Below are 18,535 nucleotides of genomic sequence, written 5' to 3' on the forward strand. Positions count from 1 at the left end.
GGTGGGTATGACATTTCTCTCCTTGAAAAGAATGTCTCAAAATTTAACAGTATGTAGGAAACCGATCCTGCTATTCCCGGACGATACAGAATTTTTATAGCATTTCCCCTGCTGTGCATGCATAAAAAAAAACTGTAAAATATTCTCAATGGCATAATGGCTCTCAAATAACTTCTGTAATGCATATTGTGGTCTCCAGCTAAAAGTATTCATAATTTTTGCTAAATGCTTTTGTCAAGTACTGCCTACAAAAGTACTCATGTTTTGAAGGAATTTATTAAGATTATAGGTTCTGCTTATAGACCAATACCCGATTAGCCTCCTTACACTTTGTGCTTATTGGATCTTTCGTAATAATTAGAATTGTAAATTTTGTTTTTCAGTTTAGAGTTGACATTGTCCATTTTATAAATCCTCAAGTTAGGTCTGTAAATGAGCCGAGTTTGAGCGAGTTATCCCCAACTCGAACTCGACTTGTTTAATAAACGAGCGAGTCAACTCGAGTTGAGATGATACTAACGAGTTGTAGAGCCAACTCGAACTCAGCTCGTTATCAACTGAAGTTAGCTCACAACTTGTTTAACCAATGATAGTATTACAACACAAGTTCAAACATAAATTGCACGAATTTCAAAGCACAAATAACAGTTTAGAGATTCGAATTTGATTATTTTGAGATTTATTGTGACCAATACTATGTAACTTTATGTAACTCGAGTTATAAAATGAGAGAGTTGGGGCCAACTCGAACTCAGCTCATTTATTAAACGAGTTGGCCAACTCGAGTTGTAAATGAGCTGAGTTGTAAATGAGTGAGCTAAAGCGAGCTGTAAATGAGCGAGTTATGAGTTCGAGCTCTTTTGCCCAGCCCTACCTCAAGTGCTCTTCCAGATTGCATAATCTCTAATATATAATTCAGACCGGAGACTGAAATGCAAGGAACAAAAAAATCTCATCTGAAATTCTCACAGGTCAAATTGTACATAACAGTTTGAATGGGAGGTTATCAAATGGATTCGGATTTCTACCTAGGTGTCTTTGTAAAATAAGAAAAATAGATAAGAGAAGCAACACAGAAGTAATATAAATCTTTTTTCTATGTCACTTTATTTTATTTTTTATTTTTTTTAAGGTTGGCAGTGCCAACAATATATTGATAAGAAAATCAAAGGTTTATTTACAATACTATGCATATAAGTAAGCTAAAAATGAAAAAAAATAACATGAAAAAAGGAAATATAAGCTCTATACATACATATTTCTATTTGTAGCTCTAGCATGATTATTTTTTCAAATGGTAGATAGAATTGCGAGTTGCATAACGTATGCTCCCGCGTGTTCAATACCATCGCCCCTTCGCTCCTCCTTAAATAGTGCACAACCAATGCATGATAGTGATAGTCGTTTCATTAATTAAGATGTCCACCGGTTTACTCTTGTCTGAAAAAAGTCTTCTATTCTTTTCTTTCCAGGCTGACCATGCACCCGCCGCCCAAACTGTCCGTTGTTGCCTCTTCATTCGGCTAGACAGGTGTGGCAGACCTAACCACATATCGCGCACTTCTCGGATATTTCCCAGCATGATGTTGAATTGGGCATAAGTGGTCCCTTGTTTCCAAAACCTCTCCAAAATCTCCTTGCGTAGCTGCAGTCCCAAAACAAGTGGTCCCTTGTTTCCATATCATTATTTTGGCATAAGTGGCACCCAAATGACACTGTGCAACCTCTTACCCTTAAGATTTCCTGTGTTAGTATTTTGTTTTCTAGCAGCAGCCAGATGAATACCTGAACCTTTGTTGGGACTTTCAGTTTCCACAGGGTTTTATGGTATGCAGAGATCACTCCCGAGTTGCTCATCATTTTGTAGGCTGATTTGCATGTAAAAAGTGATGTTGTCGCCAGTCCCATCTTTGGGTGATGGCATCCTGTGTCACCGAGGTGGTGAAAAAGGGTAGAAGGCTAGCTATGTCTTTGAAGTAGGATGATGTGGCAATTGTATCCAGTTGTGCTGGCTCACTAATGCTGTATAGCCTCTGTAGTGTGGCACCCCACAAGCCGTTCGGGCTCTGATATATGTGGCACTCCCGAGTTTTAAATAATAAATTTCCTCAAGTCGTTTCACTATTTTTCTATCGGGCCACGTAATACAGTAGCATCTTCTTGTTGTCCCCATGCATGACGGGCCCCACACAATGGCACTGATGTGCGGGTCCCATTAGCATAGGATGCCTGGTACACGATTTTGGATTTGTAGAGGGGGCAAGATATGTTTAGTCTTTTCTATTAGGTGCCTCGAAATTCATAGAAGTACTTTACTATGGACTATTTCTGCCAAATCAAGAAAAAAGTTCAGATAAGTACTGGTGAAACAAATGCGTGCATTATCTGAGTATTTGTAATCACCCTCTAATCCTCTATATATATATAACACCTTTCATAGTTTCATCCTCACAATAACATCATCCATTCAAAACCCTAGAAAAAAAAAAATACAAGATGTCTATCATTTTCTTGCTGGTACTACTGATCTCCTCTTGCACCTCTCTGGTGTTATGTGATAAAGACGATGGATCAGTGCTCCTAAAAATCAAGGAGCAGCTAGGCAACCCAAGACAACTCGAAAGCTGGGTCAAAGGCACCAACTACTGTCACTACTCCGGTGTTTCATGTATCAGCACTGATCGAGTAATTAAGCTATCTTGGAATTAATGACTATGGTACCTCTTTAATTTTCCGGACTAATGGCCTTACAAATCTCTCGCGCTCAGCTTTATGGTTCGATTCCTTCCTGCATTAACAAACTTAATTTCCAATGTTATTAGTTTATATATAGTAGAAACAACCCTGTCGGGGCCCTTGCCTGGTTTTCCCTACCATCAAAAGCTCACAGCAATTAATATATTCAAATACCAGATGTCGGGTTCAATTCCATCATCTCTCTCTACCTTACCAAACCTACTTTACTTGGATCTCTCGTCAAACTACCTCACAGGTACCATACCACCTGGGCTTGTCCATAATTCGTCTTCTAGGCTTTACCTTTCCAACAACAGCTTGACGTACCGGTGAGACCAAAATTTTATGGATGGGTGGATTTCTTTGTATTTAATGTGGGGCACAACAGACTCAGTGGTGATGCTTCATTTTTATTTGGTAAACAGAAGCAAGCCTATGGTATATTTTTGAACTCGCATGAATTTGAGTTTGATCTAAGTTATGTACAAATCCCACAGAACCTCAGTTTGTTAGATCTAAGCCACAATAAAATCTGGGGGACATTGCCTGACTCACTAGCAAGTGTTGATTGGTTATTTTCACTCGATGTATCATACAACAAACTCTGTGGGGAGATACCTCAAGGGGGTTAAATGTGGCAGTTCAATGCCAACTCTTTTGTAAACAATACATGTCTTTGTCAGAAGCCATTGGCACCATGCTTCAACCGGACACCTGCACCGGCACCTGTATTCCTATAACCGTCAGATTCCACACCTTAGGTGTCAACAGTTTAGATGTCTGCCTAAGGGCTTTTCATCTCAAAAATAAAAAAATAAAAAAATAAGTTTAGATGTCATGGTGCTCTGATGTATCCAATATATATTATGTAACTCCAGTGTTTTATTGAGTAATATTCATTTAGTGATCCAATTGCGAATTGCTACTAACTTTTTGACATCTACCAAACATTATTTTTTTTTTCAACTATCTAAGCATGCTTGGAGAAAACAAAAAAAATAAAAAAGCAAAAAAAAAATGCCCGTGTTGCAAATATATTTCAAGTGTTTGTTTCTTATCATTCCTTTTTAAGTTTTTGTCTTCTCATTAACATGCAAATGATAGAAATAAAAGTTAAGTTGGTCATCATCAATTTATCATCTGTATTTCTTAATTTGTCATTTTTGTAAATTGAGGAGACATACCGATCTCATATTGAACTTGTGTAATTTTTATAGTTAGATAGCTTTCTATTGGTCTTAGATACTTTGATAGCGACCTGTGAATTAACCTGTTTGGAGTCATGCTGATACACTAGCAGCTAAGTCTGCTGGAGCCACAACCTCTATGACTATGTAGAGAAGTGGGATTGATGGTTGAACTGTTGTGTAATTAAATTTGAACACATAATATTGTGTAAGTCGACAAATTTAGCAGTGTCAATTGGGATACATTATGTCGTGTATAATATTATTCGGGTAAAACAATAAGAAAATGTCGCTGTGCTTGTGACTAATTAATAACAGATATGAAATGAAACATGTTTGTTGCGTCAGCTCGGACAACAAATTAAAACTAACATAACTGATCCAATCAATCAATCAATCCCTTAGCCTTCCTTCCCTTCCTAGTTCCTAGTTCCTGCAATGACAGAATGAAGAGATGAGTCACTGATAGAGTGATCGTCTGATATTTATGAATGGTTCAGATTTAGTAGACATCAAATTAGAAAGGAAACCAGATCGGCCGTCTGATTTTTATTTGTAGAAATTAATTCAATGGATGTCTCAGCCGTTCAATTATTATGTTTGAGTGTTTACTTAACTGGCAACTCCTGTCAGCCAGGAATAAATTTGGGTTTGGGATTTCAATAAGAAATCGGTGGGAATATCCCAGTTTTGTCAAAAAAATAAAAAATCTTAGAAAAAATATGACTTTTTATTAGGCCAGAGCATAATTTTGCTAATACAAGAACTTCTCTGCTTTAGCCTTCTCCATAATATAAAAAATAAAAAAATAAGTTGCTCCTCTTGAACCAAAAAGTATGCACCTGAGCACACCAGTTTTTTATCCAATTGTCATTGGATTCCTGCTTCCATTAGAAAGATGTATGACTTGGACATGAATAAAACCTTCTCAAGTTCTCATTGAAAGAATGGCCTGTAGTCATATGGATATGAATTTAAACTTCATTGATTGTTGTCCTACTACATCGAAGCTCTATAGCTTTTTTTCTCTGCCCAAATGACACTGCTACATTTGTTTTCTTTTACCAGAAAAAAATTAGCAGTACACGACATAACGTATCCAAATTGACACTCCTCATTAATTACACAATATTATGTGTCAAATTGACAACAGCTTTATCAAAAAAAAGTTACACAACATTACAACAACAATCCCGCTTCTTTACATAGATCCCAGGCCAGCGTGAATCGATACCAGATTAAATCACAGGTCATTATCCGAGTATCCAGAACCTATAGAAAGATGTCTGACTGGCAAAATTAAATAAGTTCGATGTGAGATCAGTATGTCTCCTTAATTTATAAAAATGATGAAGAATTATTATAGATGATGATGACCAATTTAACTTTTTTTTTATGTAATTTGTATGTTAATCAGGAGAGAAAAAACTTTATTAAAGGGATGATGAGAAATCAACATTTGAAATGTATTTGCACAACAGGCATTTATGTAATTTAACACAAAAAGTTAGCAGCAATTTATTAAATGGCCAATGTCAACTCTAATCTGAAAAAAAAAAAAAAAATCTAATTATTACAGGAGATCCAAGAAGCACAAAGTTTAAGGAGGCTAAACAATGACCAGCTGCGACTTATTATAACAATAATAAGATTCGATCTATAATACCGACATAATGTACAAGTTTTAGATTTCATGGGCTCCAATTCAGTGGTTTTATTTTTTTATTATGCATGCACAGCAGGGGCAATGCTATACAAAGTCTGTACTGTCTGGGGATAGCCACATTGGTTTCCTACATAATGTTAAATTTTGAGACATTCTTTTCAAGGAGAGAAATTGTCTTACCCTGTTACCCACTACATCTGTTTCCTACCAGATAATGAAGATAGATTTAAACAGAACGATTCTGCTATCTTAGCATTAATAGCAAGTTAGCAACAAATACAGACTAATGCAACTTATACACTATTTATACTGTGTTCTGTGTAACTCTGTTCACTTCAATAAAAGCAAGTGCAATATGAAGATATTTCTCTGATTAGGATTTACATTTGCAAGACAATGTGAATTTTTTGACACCTGGTGAGGCAAAAGTGTGACAATTTTGTTAATATCAGGATTCTTACACTGATGAAGAAACAAAATTTATGATATCAAATGAAATAATAGAAGTTTTATTTTACATAACCAACAATCATTACAATGACCAAACCAGTTAAGCCAAATAAATAGAAGATATCAGTGAGACGATCGTGACGGGTACATGTTCATGTCTTGAGAAAGGATTGGGGGAAAGATGATTGCAATTTTCTCAGACAACGAAATTTGGCTGTGCACTAAACTTCACTTTTTACACCAACCAAAGCATAAACAACCCTGTATGTCAAAAATGCAAATCACATGTGAGACAGCAACAAGGAAACAAATTAAACCTCCTAGTGAATAAATAGAGTATATATTTCCAAAATTGATATCACATGATGGTATAATAAAAGAAATTTCATAAATGAAATTTTGCTAACAGGTCACTGAAATTTAATAGGTTGATTTACAGAGCAATAACCACAAGACAACCAATAAAAAAATTAAAGTAAAATTGTATTGAACAATGCTTATGTCGCAGTGGATGGTACGTACCCTGGAAGCAAAGCTATGATTCTAGTTGTGGGTAACTATTTTCAGGTATGGTACCTGCACTGTACCAAAAGTATCAATACCTTGCAGTTTATACTAACCAGGAAGTTCTATCCTGGCTGAACAATTGTCTGTTGATCTAGTAGCAATATTGAAAAATATCCAAGTAAAGTTGAACCAAGATAACATACCGAGGGTTGATAGCTATCAAACTGTTTGTTGTACTGGGGATTTACTAAATTGTTGGCTGTATCAGGTTGTTGATCTAACCCGCTTTGCTTGTCCTCTCTAACCCGGTCAAAAATTCGGGTGTAAGTCTCAGCTGACGAAGGACCCTTTTCATCCCATTCTCCAAATTTTGGCAAGGCTGATGCCCTCTCAGGCTTCTTGCAAAATTTTCAAATAGATGTTAGTTGTTACTTCAAATGTTAGAGATAACTGTATGAAGAAAATTAAGTATAATAATATAATATATCTAAAGCTTTGTATAGGCGTGGGAGTGTGTAATTTGTATATATTAAGCTTGTAAATAACCTTCTTTTATCAATATATCTGTTGTCAGCAATTGCCGACAACCATAAAAAAAAATATAATATATCTAAAGAAAATAGTATCTTAACCAGCTCCTTTACTGTTCAGTTCTCAATAAAAGTAGGTCTGTACCAGTAAGTGGCAAGCAACACTTGTACAGTGGTACCAGCCAAAAAGGCCAGTACTCATCTGATGCATTCTATTAGAAGTTTAGAACTTAACACACTAAAAAAATTAGCATCAATAAAAAGAACTTACCTTTTCTTGCCCTCTGTCTCTGGTTCTCAGACGTGGTCTACCACCGGAAGGAGACGCAACATTCTCATCGTACCAGTGTCTGTGGTGAGGCAAACTTCTAGCAGCTATCTCATCCCAGCTCCTTCTCCTCTCACGCAAAACCTTAGGTCCCACAGAGGGAGACCCCGGTATGGCTCTTCCATCACGGCCTGGTTCAGCTTTTGGGGTGAAGACTCCAGGGATATGTGACATGCTATTATGGTTTACCGACCTATGTGTAACTCTGCTCTTTCGAGCAGCCTCGAAGTACTGCGTGTACTGCATGGTGTCGGCATCCTCCCAGTTGCCAAATTTTGGTATACGCGGATTTTGCTACAGATACATAAACAGTAATTTTACTTCTGTTTTTGTGAATCAAAGGATGGTGAATTAGGATAACAGAAAACAAAAATTTTAAATGGCCTCTCATCATTTATTAAGTTAATTAAATGACCAAAGAACCAGATTGTTTCTAGGATCGGTTCTTGATTGAATTTGCTGATTTAATAGTTTAAGAAGATTTATCCAGACAATATAGAAATTTTCAAACCAAAAGTGCATTATAGTCTGTCAGTTTAATTTACTACCAAAAGCTTACCAATTCACAAATAAGGCAGCAAACTAATGTACCATACTATTCTAATTGAGTGAGACTAGGGCACTATGCATAGCGCGGATTGATCTGTAGTACAGATTAATATCTCAATTTTCAAAGTCCAAATAGTTGATGTAAACCGTTCAACATGTTTTATAGATGAAAATGTACCTGCAGACTAAATTTTACATTTTTTATAATTTTTTTACTATTGTTCTTTTTAGATAGGTAGGAAATCAAAATTTTATACCATTAAAAAGTAGTGATTTTCTACCTATCTAGAAAAATAGTAAAAAAGATTACAAAAAATGTAAAATTTAATCTGCAGGTATATTTTCATATGAAAAACATGTTAAACGGTTCATATAGACTATTTGAATTTTGAAAATTGAGATATTGATCTGTAGTACGGACCAATCTGCGCTATGCATAGTACCTTAGCTCCACTCATTCTAATTTATTTCAAAAATATGTACCAGTCTACAAGATAAATAGAACTTTTTTTCTCGAATTTATCTCTCTATAGTCCCTCCTCCTCTTAAGAAGACAGTCGACAAGTATTGGCACTTAAACCAGCAATAAAAAAAGTATCAAATTCTCTTCAACTAGAGATATTAATTTATCACAACCATGAGTCTAAGAGATAAGAACAGAGAACATCAGGAATCTTATAAATTGTAGTTCCGATAATCATAAATTTCTCTCAAGTCTCAAACCTATCTAAATCAACAGCACCTCAAATTTAAGAAAAAGGAAAGAGCACAAACCGCCATGCGCGATCCGCTTATCCAGAATTATCTCGACACTCTGCAATGCATAAACAAAAGATAAAGAGACAGAGCTTGTTTCTCTTTAGAGAAGACTAAGGCAAAGACGAAGAGAAAAACGAAGAGTCTGAATCCCTTTTCTTGTAAGTAGCTGATCCAGGTGGTGCTTAATTGCCTTGTGCGTCACCCCAGGCCCTGATTGGTTGTGACTTGCGACAGCGAGAGAAAGACAGGGAGTATACTTTATTGAAACTGAAAGAGAAGAGGGATCAGGGTTTTAACAGAGAAGTTTCGACTCCATGCAGCGCACGAACCATATGCAGCGCTGTTTTGATTCTGTAGCTCGTCCGCTGTATGAAGCCAAAACTACACCGTTAAAATCTTTACCCGAGAAGAGAAATAGACGTTGTCAGACTCAGTTCCTCTCAAGTTCTTAAAATTTTGATAAGATAATCCAAGTGGTCCATAAATATCGAACGGTCTATAATTGTCCGATGAAAATAGCTCCGCTCGTTTGAACATTCATGATCGTTTTATATATAGTGCAATATGTCTATACAATTGTAGATAATCCGAAACAAAAAGCAGCCGGAGTTTGGGGCGGGTTTGACTGTTGTGGTGGGTCCTGTTTGACTGTAACCAAATCTTTAAACGTCTCATCTACGCACTCTATCTATTAGAGATTCTCTGTGACTATTTTCCATATATTTCAATATAGCGAGTAAATATAATCCATGGGTGAAGCATTCATTATCCAGAATAAGTTGTTTTCTTTCGCTGCAGCCAAATGGAAGAATAAGTTGTTTTCACTGAATATGAAGTTATGAAGTACATACATCCTCTAATTATTTCAAAATGGTAACGTCTCCGGAACACAAGCAAAATGACAATTGCAGGGTCCCACCGGTTCTAAATAGATGATGTGGCTGTCTTTTCAATTTATTTATGGTTTTGCCATTGATGACGTTTGCTGTCGTATATTCTTCCGCCTTTGTGCTGATCTTCTGTGGTCTTTCCTTTATAATGATGTTTAATTTCTTCCTCTTCTTTAATCTTTACTCCAATTCCAATTCGTGGTATCCTTTCAAATTATTAATATTTCGATCTTATATTTATGCAATTAATTAGACTTGCAGCTATCACGCGAGTATTGTACTAATAATTCTGATTAAATATTGTAAATTAACAAATAGATTTATATCCCTACAATAAATATTGTAAAATTGTGATTATTGTATCAGTATTTTATAGTTTTTTAGTTACATACTCTTATATTTCATTAATTATTCTCTTACAATGGACTAATCATTTGTTATTTTATTTTATTTTTATCCGAAATGCTTGTATCCGCATTCAATCACGCATTCAATCAATCAATCCCTTTCTCTTTTCCCTGTTTCCAAAAACTAAAATTTCTACATAAATGAGGCAGTGAAAGAAATATACTCTGATAAGTGACCCTGTGATGGAACGCAATCGATCGATGCTTATATTAAATTCAAGTAATGAATCCATGGAGGTTGCTTTCGCAAAATTATTGTCAGACTTAATTACGTGTTAAATGCAGAACATGCATTTTATGAACTAATTAGTATTGTTTTGGTAGAAATTACTTAGATTGGAATAACTGGCATCGATCCCTAACTATATATTAGTTAAGCTTATTTATCAAATGACTATTCGCGGGTAGCTTACACTTAAAAAATTAATTAAAATATGATATCTTAAACCAGTAAGCATTCCTAATTCTAACTAAACTTTGATGCTACTTTTTTTAGATATAAATAAAGCTTATCATTATTTGGTCCAATAGCTAAAATAATATTTTTCTGTATTAAAGATTGTAAATTAATTAGAAATCCAGCTGAAGGATCAATTATAGATATTAAATTTTGAAGATTTAACTCACAGTTTTAATCTAAAAAAATGTGTTTTCTAATTAAAAAATTTCAAGACATGATGATTAATAAAATAAAAATAAAAAATAGATCTATTTGTCTTTTTATATATAACAAGATTTATTGAAATATTGAGATTAATTCTACCTCAAACACTCCACCATAAACAGCTTTAAATTTTGTGAAAATAAAATACTATGTTCCACTCCTCTTTTCCTAGAGTCCGTGTCCTTCTGATACCTGAGGTACAATTTAAAAGAATGAACAGTGCAGATTAATTGTATTCAGATCTGTAAAAGAAGCACCGTGTCAAGAAAGTGTCATAACCCATGAAGGATTTGCTCATGACCCATGAAGGATTAGATCATGACTCATGAAGGACTCGTCAGATTATATTGCTCATGACCCATGAAGTATTAGATCATGACTCATGAAGGAATCGTCAAATTAGATCTTGCTGATAAGGAAATAAATTTCATGTATATTTCGGCCTAGTATTAGAGAGTAGTAAATCCATGTTAGATTGTTTCCATTATTAAAAAAGATTATTTCCTTACTTGGAGATGTAATAGCTGTATTGCTCTATGATATAAGGAGCATATGCAACTCTTAATCAATCAATTCTGTAATACAAAAAATCTGATAATAAATAAAATTGGGAGGGAAGGGAGTTCATGGGAGCGCTGTGTTCTTTAGTTTTATTTCATTAAATTTGTCATAGTATCAGAGCAAAGTTGTAACCTGTTGATATAGTTAGGAGAATCGGAGTCCTTCTTGTCCCCTCTCTGTTCTCCATTACTATATTGATCTAAGGTGTTACGCTTCAAGCTTGTGAAGACTAATGGTGAATGAAATTGAAAAAACAGATGAGACTAAGGAAGAGGAAATTGACACTGCTGCTCTAATCAAACACATGGCGAAAATGATGGCTCAGATGGCTGAGATGCAAACAGGAGCCATGAGCACCTCCCAAACATTGGCGACTCGAGTTCTACCTCAGGCAATTGGCGCAACAGAGGGAAATATACATCCTAATCCCATTGATGCAAGATTCGATGGCACAAACTACTCCTTCTGGTGTCAGGCTGTAGAGATGTATGTTCGTGGTCGTGAAAAACTAAGACACCTTACAGGTGAACCAGCTCCACCGGCTATAACTGATGCGGCTTACCACCGATGGGCAACCGATGATGTAGTTGTGAAAGGGTGGTTGATTAGTTCACTAGAGACTCGATTAAGAGGAAACTATATCGGGTATCCTACTGCACGAGATGTGTGGAAGTCAATTGCCACAACTTATCATGATGGTGAGGATGAGGCTCATCTTCACGCTCTTCACAGGCAAGTCAGCCAGGTCAGACAAGGAGGGCGAGCACTTGAAGAATATTTCAATGAGCTCCAAAAACTGTGGCAGGAGATCGACTTTAGGAGTCCAAATCCAATGGAATATGCCGTGGATATTGACAAATTCAATCTGTTCATTCATAAAACAAGAGTGTACACGTTTCTGGATGGGTTAGATGATGCTCTGGATGGAGTAAGGGCACAAATCGTGCAAATCCGACCTTTTCCCAATGTTCAACAAGCATATGGCAATGTCAGAAGGGAAGCAATTCGTCAAAGTGTGATGATAAAAGGGGGAGCACCAAACACACTTGCCCTAGCAACCAAAGGTTTTAGATTTCAAGAGACGAGGTCATATGCCAACAAAAATTATGCATCTCCTGACAAATCCCGGCTCAAGTGCAGTCATTGTGGGGGTAATAAACACACGAAGGATCAATGCTTTGAATTGATCGGATACCCAGAGTGGTGGAAAGGAAAGAAGAAGCAGTCAGATCGAGGAAAAGCATATACAGTAGCAAATTCTGAATTTACTGGTACGAATCAATGTGACTCTCCTTGTCATCAGCCTGGAACCGTTCAAGCCGATGGGCAGCACCCAGGAAAGGCGCTGGCAACCAGCAGCATGAACGGATTGCATTTTCAGCACCTTGGTGGTACGCAGACAGCAGCAGGGGGCAGCAGTTCGGTGAAAATACAGAACCAGCAGAGGGCAGCTTCGGTTACTGGTAAGCAAGTCGAGTCAGGAGAGGAAAGCACAGGTATTTTTGGTAATTATGGTGAATTGGGTAAGAATTTCTCCTCATCTCTTGTTCATTTTAGAACTGAAAATAAGCAAATAAGTCCTGAAAAATTGAGAAATTGGGTTATTGATTCCGGGGCTACCGATCACATGACCTTTGAAAAATGTGACATCTCTGAGAATAAACCAGTGACTAAAGGGGGAATTCTGAATGCTAATGGTGATATTTATCCTGTAATTGGGACTGGAGACATTCATTTATCTGAAAAAATGGTTCTTAAAAATGCCTTGGTAGTTCCTTCCCTCTCTACAAAACTTATCTCTGTGGGAAAATTAACTGAAGAATTAAATTGTACAGTTCTAATGTTTCCTACTCACTGTATTTTTCAGGACACCCTCACGAAGGAGACCTTGGGCCATGGTACTAGACGTGGTGGATTGTATTACTTAGAAGACTTAAATTGTGGCAAAGCATTTCATGTGAGGAATGAGAAGTTGAAGAATAAAGTGTGGTTGTGGCATAGGAGGTTAGGACATCCGTCGTTCGGATATATGAGAAAACTTTTACCCCATCTATTTGTAGGATTCAATAATGAAGAATTTATTTGTGAAACATTTGTTAAGGCAAAAAGCCATAGAAATAATTACCCAGATAGTTTGAATAAAAGTTCATCTGTGTTTGATATTGTTCATACTGATGTTTGGGGTCCATCACCACTCATGTCAAAATCAGGTTGTCGTTGGTATGTACTATTTACTGATGATTTTTCTCGTATGACCTGGCTGTATTTGTTAAAAGGAAAAAATGAGGTGTCTCAAATTATTGTGGATTTTTACAAAATGGTCAAAACCCAATTTGGTATAGGCATCAGAATGTTCAGAAGTGATAACGGGACAGAATTTATTAATCACAGCATTCAAACCTTCTTTAGGGAAAACGGGGTTTTACACCAAACTTCCTGTGTTGGCACTCCACAGCAAAATGGAGTAGCTGAGCGCAAAAACAGACAAATTCTTGAAATCACCCGAGCCTTGTTATTTGAGAGTAAAGTGCCCGACATTTTTTGGGATAATGTAGTCACCTTTGCTGTATATCTTATGAATCGAATCCCAACCAAATCTAATGATTTCCAAACACCACTCCAAAAATTGTCAACCCAAGTGTCTATCCCATCTATTCTCAACCTTGAACCAAGGATTTTTGGATGTAGTGTCTATGTTCACATTCAAAAGACGGGACGATCGAAATTAGAACCGTTTGCTGAGAAGTGTGTATTTTTGGGATTTAGTTCGAGTCAAAAGGGGTATAAGTGTTATAATCCTACAAAGAGGCGGTTCTATATTACTATGGATGTGTTTTTTCTTGAAAATGAGTTCTACTTCATGAACCAGAATTTGGTTCAGGGGGAGAGTAATGGAGAACCAAATTCTAGTGTACCAACTGAGTCTAGTTTCTTGAGTCCCTCTTTGTTTCAAATACCTGATCAAGTTAATCTAGAACCAGTACTTAACCTAGAGCCACGACCAGTTCGGACTACAATCAGTAGTTCGGATTTTACTGGGGCTGATGTCAGCAGTTCAGACAGAACCGAATCTGATCATGTGCTAGAACAAACAAGCGACAACCAAGTGCAGGCTGGAACGGACCCAAGTTCGGCCGAAACAGAACCGAGTCTGTTACAAGGCCACGGACTGGGAAGCAATGAAGAATCATCATCCAGTATGAAATTCTGGATAGATAGGGAAAGTGAAGATGAAGAAGTAATACAATCACCACTCGAGCCAAGGTCTCCAGAGGGTGCTCCAGAGGTAAGTATTCCTGAACCTAGGTATAATTTGCCACCTAGAATAAATCGAGGTAGACCACCAAAGCAGTATATCCCAGAAGATGGGACAAGCCGTGCTGTGAAGTACCCAATTGTGAATTTTGTGAAAACAGATCATTTACCCAAAGTGCTTAAGACCTTTTCAAACCAGCTGTCCTCAGTTGCCATACCAGAAAAACTTGAAGATGCCTGTGAAAATAAAAACTGGGTTGACGCAATGAATGTGGAGATGGAAGCCCTTGAGAAAAATAACACTTGGGAACTTGTTAATTTACCGAATGGAAAAAAACCTGTTGGGTGTAGATGGGTCTACTCCATTAAATATAATGCGGCAGGGGAGATTGAAAGGTACAAGGCACGCTTGGTTGTAAAAGGTTACACCCAAACTTACGGCATTGACTTTCAGGAGACTATTTCTCCCGTGGCTAAACTTAACACAATTCGAGTTATTTTGTCAATTGCAGCTAATCTCGAGTGGCCATTGAACCAATTTGATGTGAAGAATGCATTCCTGCACGGAGATTTGGAGGAAGAAATTTACATGGACATTCTTCCTGGTTTCTGCCATAAAGAAGGGGAGAAGAAGGTGTGTAAACTCAATAAGGCGCTATATGGCTTGAAGCAATCACCCAGAGCGTGGTTTGGACGATTCAGAAGCGCGATGAAGAACTATGGCTATGTGCAGGCAGATTCTAATCACACGCTATTCTTCAAGAGAAAAGGGAGTAAGATTGTAGTGTTGATAATTTATGTCGATGACATGATCATTACTGGTAATGATGAAGAAGGGATGAAGGAGCCGAAACTGCAGCTCTCAAAAGAATTCGAGATGAAAGACTTGGGAGGGCTAAAATATTTCTTGGGTATTGAGGTCTCCAGAAGCAAGAAAGGTATATTTCTCTCTCAAAGGAAGTATATCTTGGACTTGTTGAGTGAGGTAGGGATGCTAGAGTGTAAACCTGCCGAGACTCCAATGGTGCAAAACTTGAAGTTGGAAATAAAATCTGACCAAAAAATCCAGTAGACAAGGAGAGATATCAGAGACTAGTTGGGAAGCTTATATATTTATCTCATACTCGTCCTGATATAGCGTATGCGGTAGGAGTGGTGAGCCAATTTATGCATGCACCAAGTGATGAGCATATGGATGCGGTCTTAAGAATACTGAGATACCTCAAGGGAACTCCAGGCAAGGGAATAACCTTCTTGAAACATGGGCACCTAGATGTTGATGGCTTCACTGATGCAGACTGGGCTGGTAATGTCTTGGACCGGAGGTCAACTGCGGGATACTTTACCTTTGTTGGAGGTAATTTAGTGACTTGGAGGAGTAAAAAGCAAAATGTAGTTGCTTTGTCAAGTGCAGAAGCAGAGTTCCGAGGAATGGTCAAGGGAGTCTGTGAATTGATATGGATAAAAAAGGTCTTAACAGAACTTGGACTAGAAAACACAAAAGAAATGAGACTATTCTGTGACAATAAAGCTGCCATTCAGATTTCTCATAATCCAGTACAACACGATCGTACCAAGCATATCGAGATTGATCGACATTTTCTCAAGGAGAAACTGGATTCTAAGGTGATCACATTGCCATTTGTAAAATCGAGCGAGCAAGCTGCTGACATTCTAATAAAGGCAGTAGGTGGCAAGGAGTTTCAGCAAGCCGTTAGTCGAATTGGGATGGTCGATATCTTCTTACCACGGTGAGGGGGAGTGTAAAAGCAGCACCGTGTCAAGAAAGTGTCATAACCCATGAAGGATTTGCTCATGACCCATGAAGGATTAGATCATGACTCATGAAGGACTCGTCAGATTATATTGCTCATGACCCATGAAGTATTAGATCATGACTCATGAAGGAATCGTCAAATTAGATCTTGCTGATAAGGAAATAAATTTCATGTATATTTCGGCCTAGTATTAGAGAGTAGTAAATCCATGTTAGATTGTTTCCATTATTAAAAAAGATTATTTCCTTACTTGGAGATGTAATAGCTGTATTGCTCTATGATATAAGGAGCATATGCAACTCTTAATCGATCAATTCTGTAATACAAAAAATCTGATAATAAATAAAATTGGGAGGGAAGGGAGTTCATGGGAGCGCTGTGTTCTTTAGTTTTATTTCATTAAATTTGTCAAGATCAAACTCAATCCGATACTGTTTTTACTGTAGGAGGTTATAAAAGAGAAGATGATTTATTTATTTGGGACTCGCAAACAGTAGGGGTGTCAATGGTACCTTTTTAGCCGTTTACTCAATCTGTATCGTATTCGATAAGACGAATATGAATAAAAGTTATTTTTTCGTTAACTTATTGGATATGAGTATGGAATCAATTGTTTTTGGTCCGATGAAATCCTTGTTGAAATCAATTCATCTAATTTCATCAAGCTTGTTTTTTTTGAGATACTTGACAAAGGCTGCCAAGGGTTACAAGTACAGAAAAAGGAAAGTTACAAGCTCAGGGCTAACTCAGCAACAAGCAAACCATAACGCCCCATCTTGCAAGATTTTACTACCCAACACCTCACATCTCATCCGCACACCTCTGAAGATCAACTCATTCCTGCTCCTCCACAGCCACCAGCAGGTCGCCAAAATTCTATTAATCCATTCAACCTTGCTTATGCCAGTTGTACTCTTAATCTCCATCCATGAGCTCTGTAGTATCTCCTGTATGGATGAGTCGTGTACCATTACCGGATTTAAGAGCATTTTGTTTGTTGCCCGCTGGACAAAGCCCCAAACTCCTCTCGAAAAAGGACAGTGGAATAGCAAGTGCGACACAGTTTCCACTGTCCCAGCTTGGCAAACCGCACAATCCATTTCACCAATAATATTCCTGTTGCTCAGCACCTCTCTTGTAGGCAACCTGTCAGTGATCATTAAAAAAGCGAACACACAGATTGAGGGAGGCACCTTTGCCTTCCAAATCTCCATATGTGGCCATCGGGATTTGCCCCCTTCCCGTAATACCGTGTATAAGGAGTTTGAGGTAAAGATTCCGCTGCTTGTCAGGGTCCAGATCAGGACATCCCTTTGATCTGAGAACTGGATTTCAAAAGTAGGGGCAACCGTATAAATCAGAGGCATGCCGTCCCTAAGCGATATAAGGGAGTATGGGGGTCTGTTGTTGTCATGATATTGCACCAGAGGGGTGACATCCCAATTGTCAAACCAGAACGATATCGATCTTCCATCCCCAACCTGCCATGCGCAGCATCTTTGAAACAGCGGCTTTAGCTTAAGTAGCATTGACCAGAAAAAAGATCCTTGCATTCTCCAGACCCTCGGTGCCAGTGCACCAATGTTTCTGGCATAAAGGCAGTTGACCGTTTTTGCCCAGAGTTGAGTTTCCGGCTGATATAGTCTCCAGAGCCACCTCATTAGCAATGCTATGTTCTGGAGCTCAAGGTTCGCAACCCCCAATCCCCCATTCGTTTTAGATAGCCGGCAATCATCCCAATTGAGTAAGGAGATTCCTTTTATCCCTTGTGATCCTTTCCCCCATAGGAAATGCCTTCGGATTCTATCCAATTTTGCAATGACCCACATCGGCAATCTGAAGCAGCTCATGAAGTAAATTGGGATCGAGGAGAGTACAGAACTGAGGAGTTCGAATTTGAGTTCGAATTTTGAATTCGTCTGAAGCAGCTCATCAAGCTTGTTATTTCTGCACATCTCTTGATCGGACTTGTATTTGAGTTCGAATTTTGAATTCGTCTGACCAGTAAACATACCCAATAGTAATTCGTCTGACCAGTAAACATACACACATACACTTGATTGGGCTTGTATTTGACCAGTAAACATACTCAATTTCATCTAATTTCATAAAGCTTGTTATTTCTGCACATCAATTGCCTAGGTATTACTTGAGTGTGTTTACTGGTATATATTGGTGGAATATCAACAGACTCACTGTAATTGTAGTAATTTATTTGATTATGAGTGTTTTTATATATGGCATAAGTTTAAAATTTCTGAACTCAAA

At 37.5% G+C, this 18,535-nt stretch overlaps 2 protein-coding genes and 1 pseudogene across 4 annotated transcripts; 2 read left to right on the forward strand and 1 right to left on the reverse strand.

Moving 5' to 3' along the window:
• The first annotated feature begins 2,913 nt into the window (after positions 1–2,913).
• On the forward strand, positions 2,914–3,476 carry LOC144569212 (polygalacturonase inhibitor 3-like; annotated as a pseudogene).
• A 2,533-nt stretch (positions 3,477–6,009) lies between these two features.
• LOC144569413 (RPM1-interacting protein 4-like) lies at positions 6,010–8,856 on the reverse strand. Of its 3 annotated transcripts, XM_078319759.1 has the most exons (5): positions 8,728–8,856; positions 7,348–7,698; positions 6,750–6,944; positions 6,257–6,300; positions 6,069–6,225 (listed from the first exon to the last, which is right to left on the reverse strand). In XM_078319759.1, the coding sequence occupies exons 1-4, from the start codon at positions 8,731–8,733 to the stop codon at positions 6,268–6,270; spliced, it is 585 nt and encodes a 194-aa protein (XP_078175885.1). In that variant the 5' UTR covers positions 8,734–8,856; the 3' UTR covers positions 6,069–6,225; positions 6,257–6,267. The 3 variants fall into 3 exon arrangements, with proteins under 3 accessions (XP_078175886.1, XP_078175884.1, XP_078175885.1); XM_078319760.1 differs by having other exon boundaries at positions 6,010–6,300; positions 6,750–6,941; XM_078319758.1 differs by having other exon boundaries at positions 6,010–6,300.
• A 2,859-nt stretch (positions 8,857–11,715) lies between these two features.
• On the forward strand, positions 11,716–13,757 carry LOC144569654 (uncharacterized). Its single transcript, XM_078320113.1, has 2 exons — positions 11,716–12,757; positions 13,102–13,757. Exons 1-2 carry the CDS (start codon positions 11,719–11,721, stop codon positions 13,137–13,139), a joined length of 1,077 nt encoding a protein of 358 aa, XP_078176239.1. The 5' UTR covers positions 11,716–11,718; the 3' UTR covers positions 13,140–13,757.
• The last annotated feature ends 4,778 nt before the right edge of the window (positions 13,758–18,535 follow it).

This window comes from Carex rostrata, chromosome 18 (assembly GCF_964058835.1).
Source record: "Carex rostrata chromosome 18, lpCarRost1.2, whole genome shotgun sequence".
Classification (NCBI taxonomy): domain Eukaryota; kingdom Viridiplantae; phylum Streptophyta; class Magnoliopsida; order Poales; family Cyperaceae; genus Carex; species Carex rostrata.

Coding starts and splice junctions, on each gene's coding strand:
- LOC144569413 (XM_078319758.1), bottom strand. Junction 6,945..7,347: donor GAGACAGAGGGCAAGAAAAG/GTAAGTTCTTTT, acceptor AAATTTTGCAAG/AAGCCTGAGAGGGCATCAGC. Junction 6,301..6,749: donor TTGATAGCTATCAACCCTCG/GTATGTTATCTT, acceptor TTTGACATACAG/GGTTGTTTATGCTTTGGTTG.
- LOC144569654 (XM_078320113.1), top strand. CDS start 11,719: ATGTATGTTCGTGGTCGTGAAAAACTAAGACACCTTACAGGTGAACCA. Junction 12,758..13,101: donor TGGTAATTATGGTGAATTGG/GTAAGAATTTCT, acceptor TGTATTTTTCAG/GACACCCTCACGAAGGAGAC.